The 2060-nt window shown below is 37.6% G+C and overlaps 1 protein-coding gene across 1 annotated transcript; it reads left to right on the top strand.

Moving 5' to 3' along the window:
- The first annotated feature begins 817 nt into the window (after positions 1-817).
- On the top strand, positions 818-1756 carry LOC103211882 (olfactory receptor 2T33-like). The gene has a single exon (XM_007957859.1). The coding sequence runs from the start codon at positions 818-820 to the stop codon at positions 1754-1756; it is 939 nt and encodes a 312-aa protein (XP_007956050.1).
- The last annotated feature ends 304 nt before the right edge of the window (positions 1757-2060 follow it).

Genomic DNA, 2060 nt, shown 5'->3' on the forward strand with positions numbered 1-2060 from the left:
GATCAATGGTTCAAATCCAAAGACAGCTTCACAGGAGGTCGATGATATAGGTTGCTCCTTTAGAGATTTACAGCCTATGAAGCCCAATGGAGCATTTCTACTCAATCTTACACAGTTGCTATGAGTAGAAATTGACTCAATGGCAGTGTTATTTAATGAGAGGAACAAAACAATATTTAATTCATTATATTAGAGATTATTATTTTTCTATGAATGACATATTTTGTTTACAGGTTAATCATCTCTTCCAGTCTATGATCTTTGACCATAATCTATGACAATAAATCAAATCTTTCTTATTAAAAAAATGTGAATATATTTAGAATTCTAACAACTGGATATAAATTATCTGTGATACAAGAAAATGCAAATGACAGACTCTGTGGTTTATTTTCTAAACTGGTTAATTTTGGTCTCAGTATACATTACAAAAGTACAAAAATAGTTATACAATTGTAATTGAGAAGACCAGATGTAACTCCTTAGTCCTTAACAACTGAGAACGCATGTTTTTCTGGTGTCATTTTATCTCTTTTCATCTATTATCTAATTTAGATCAATTTGATTTAAATTTAATTGATTTTTTGAAGGGGTGTATTGGCTTACATTGAAATATTAACAATGTTGAGGTATTTAGAGATGGAATTATAGACCAAGATGGACCATTATGACTGGGAATGTTGGGATTTGAATCAGCAACCTGGATTCCAAATACATAGTACAGTACAGAAAGTTATACAGTCAAACTGAGATTTTTAAATGGTGCAAAACCTTCCTTATTTAACTTTCCTTATGCAGTGCCATTCCAGTAGAAACCATGGAGAAGAAAAATGACACCTCAGATTTTATTCTCCTGGGACTCTTTAAGCACACAAGGTCCCATCTCTTTCTCTTCATTGTGATACTGACCATAGCTATTGCTTCCCTGATGGGCAATATCCTCATGATTCTCCTGATTCACAGGGACCACCGACTCCACACGCCAATGTACATTCTACTGAGCCAGCTCTCCCTCATGGACTTGATGCTGGTTGTCACCATTGTGCCCAAAATGGCATCTGGCTTTCTGACAGGCAAGAAGTCCATCTCCCCTGCAGGCTGTGGCTTACAAATCTTTTTCTTACTCACCCTGGGTGGTGGAGAATGTTTCCTTCTGGCAGCCATGTCCTATGACCGCTATGTGGCTGTGTGTCACCCACTACGATATCCCATTCTCATGAACTGGCCACTTTGCCTGAAAATGACCATGGGGTCTTGGTTCTTGGGAGCAGCTGATGGACTTTTGCAGGCAGTTACTGCCCTGAGCTTTCCTTTCTGCAATACACATGAGATCAATCATTTCTTCTGTGAAGCCCCCATGCTGGTGCGCTTGGCTTGTGCTGACACTTCTGTCTTTGAAAATGCCATGTACATCTGCTGTGTGTTAATGCTCTTGGTGCCCTTCTCCCTCATCCTGACCTCCTACAGCTTCATTGTAGCTGCTGTAATCCGCATGCGTTCTACAGAAACCCACAAGAAGACCTTTGCTACATGTTCGTCACACTTGGCTGTGGTGGGACTCTTTTATGGGGCTGCCATTTTTATCTACATGACACCCAAATCCTACAGATCAGCTAACCATGATAAGGTTGTGTCAGCTTTCTACACAATCTTCACTCCTGTGCTGAACCCTCTCATCTATAGTCTGAGGAACAATGAGGTAAAGGAAGCCTGGAAAAGGTGGCTTGGGAAATGTGCTAACTTAAAGCCTCAGTAAACACAGCCTCATTTTTTTAGAGTTATCCAATGTCAAAATTTTGTAAATTCCTGAAACTGGTACTTGTTTATGCAATTTTTAATTATTATATCTAATTTTTTAAATTAATAAAATCCGTCTTTGAGCTCATTTATTTACATGTCATTACACAATAGACTTTTGAATATATTTTAATAATAATCGTATCTGAAATTCATCTATAAAATTACTCACAAAATAAAAACATTCTTGGCTGTGACACCAAGAGTACAAGCAATCCAAAACAAAACAAACCAATGGAAAATCATCAAAATTAAAACCTTTG

This window comes from Orycteropus afer, unplaced genomic scaffold (assembly GCF_000298275.1).
Source record: "Orycteropus afer afer isolate SDZICR_OR568_19922 unplaced genomic scaffold, OryAfe1.0 scaffold00810, whole genome shotgun sequence".
In the NCBI taxonomy this organism is placed as follows: domain Eukaryota; kingdom Metazoa; phylum Chordata; class Mammalia; order Tubulidentata; family Orycteropodidae; genus Orycteropus; species Orycteropus afer.

Excerpts from the sequence above, each read along its gene's own strand:
- LOC103211882 (XM_007957859.1), top strand. The coding sequence starts at position 818 with ATGGAGAAGAAAAATGACACCTCAGATTTTATTCTCCTGGGACTCTTT.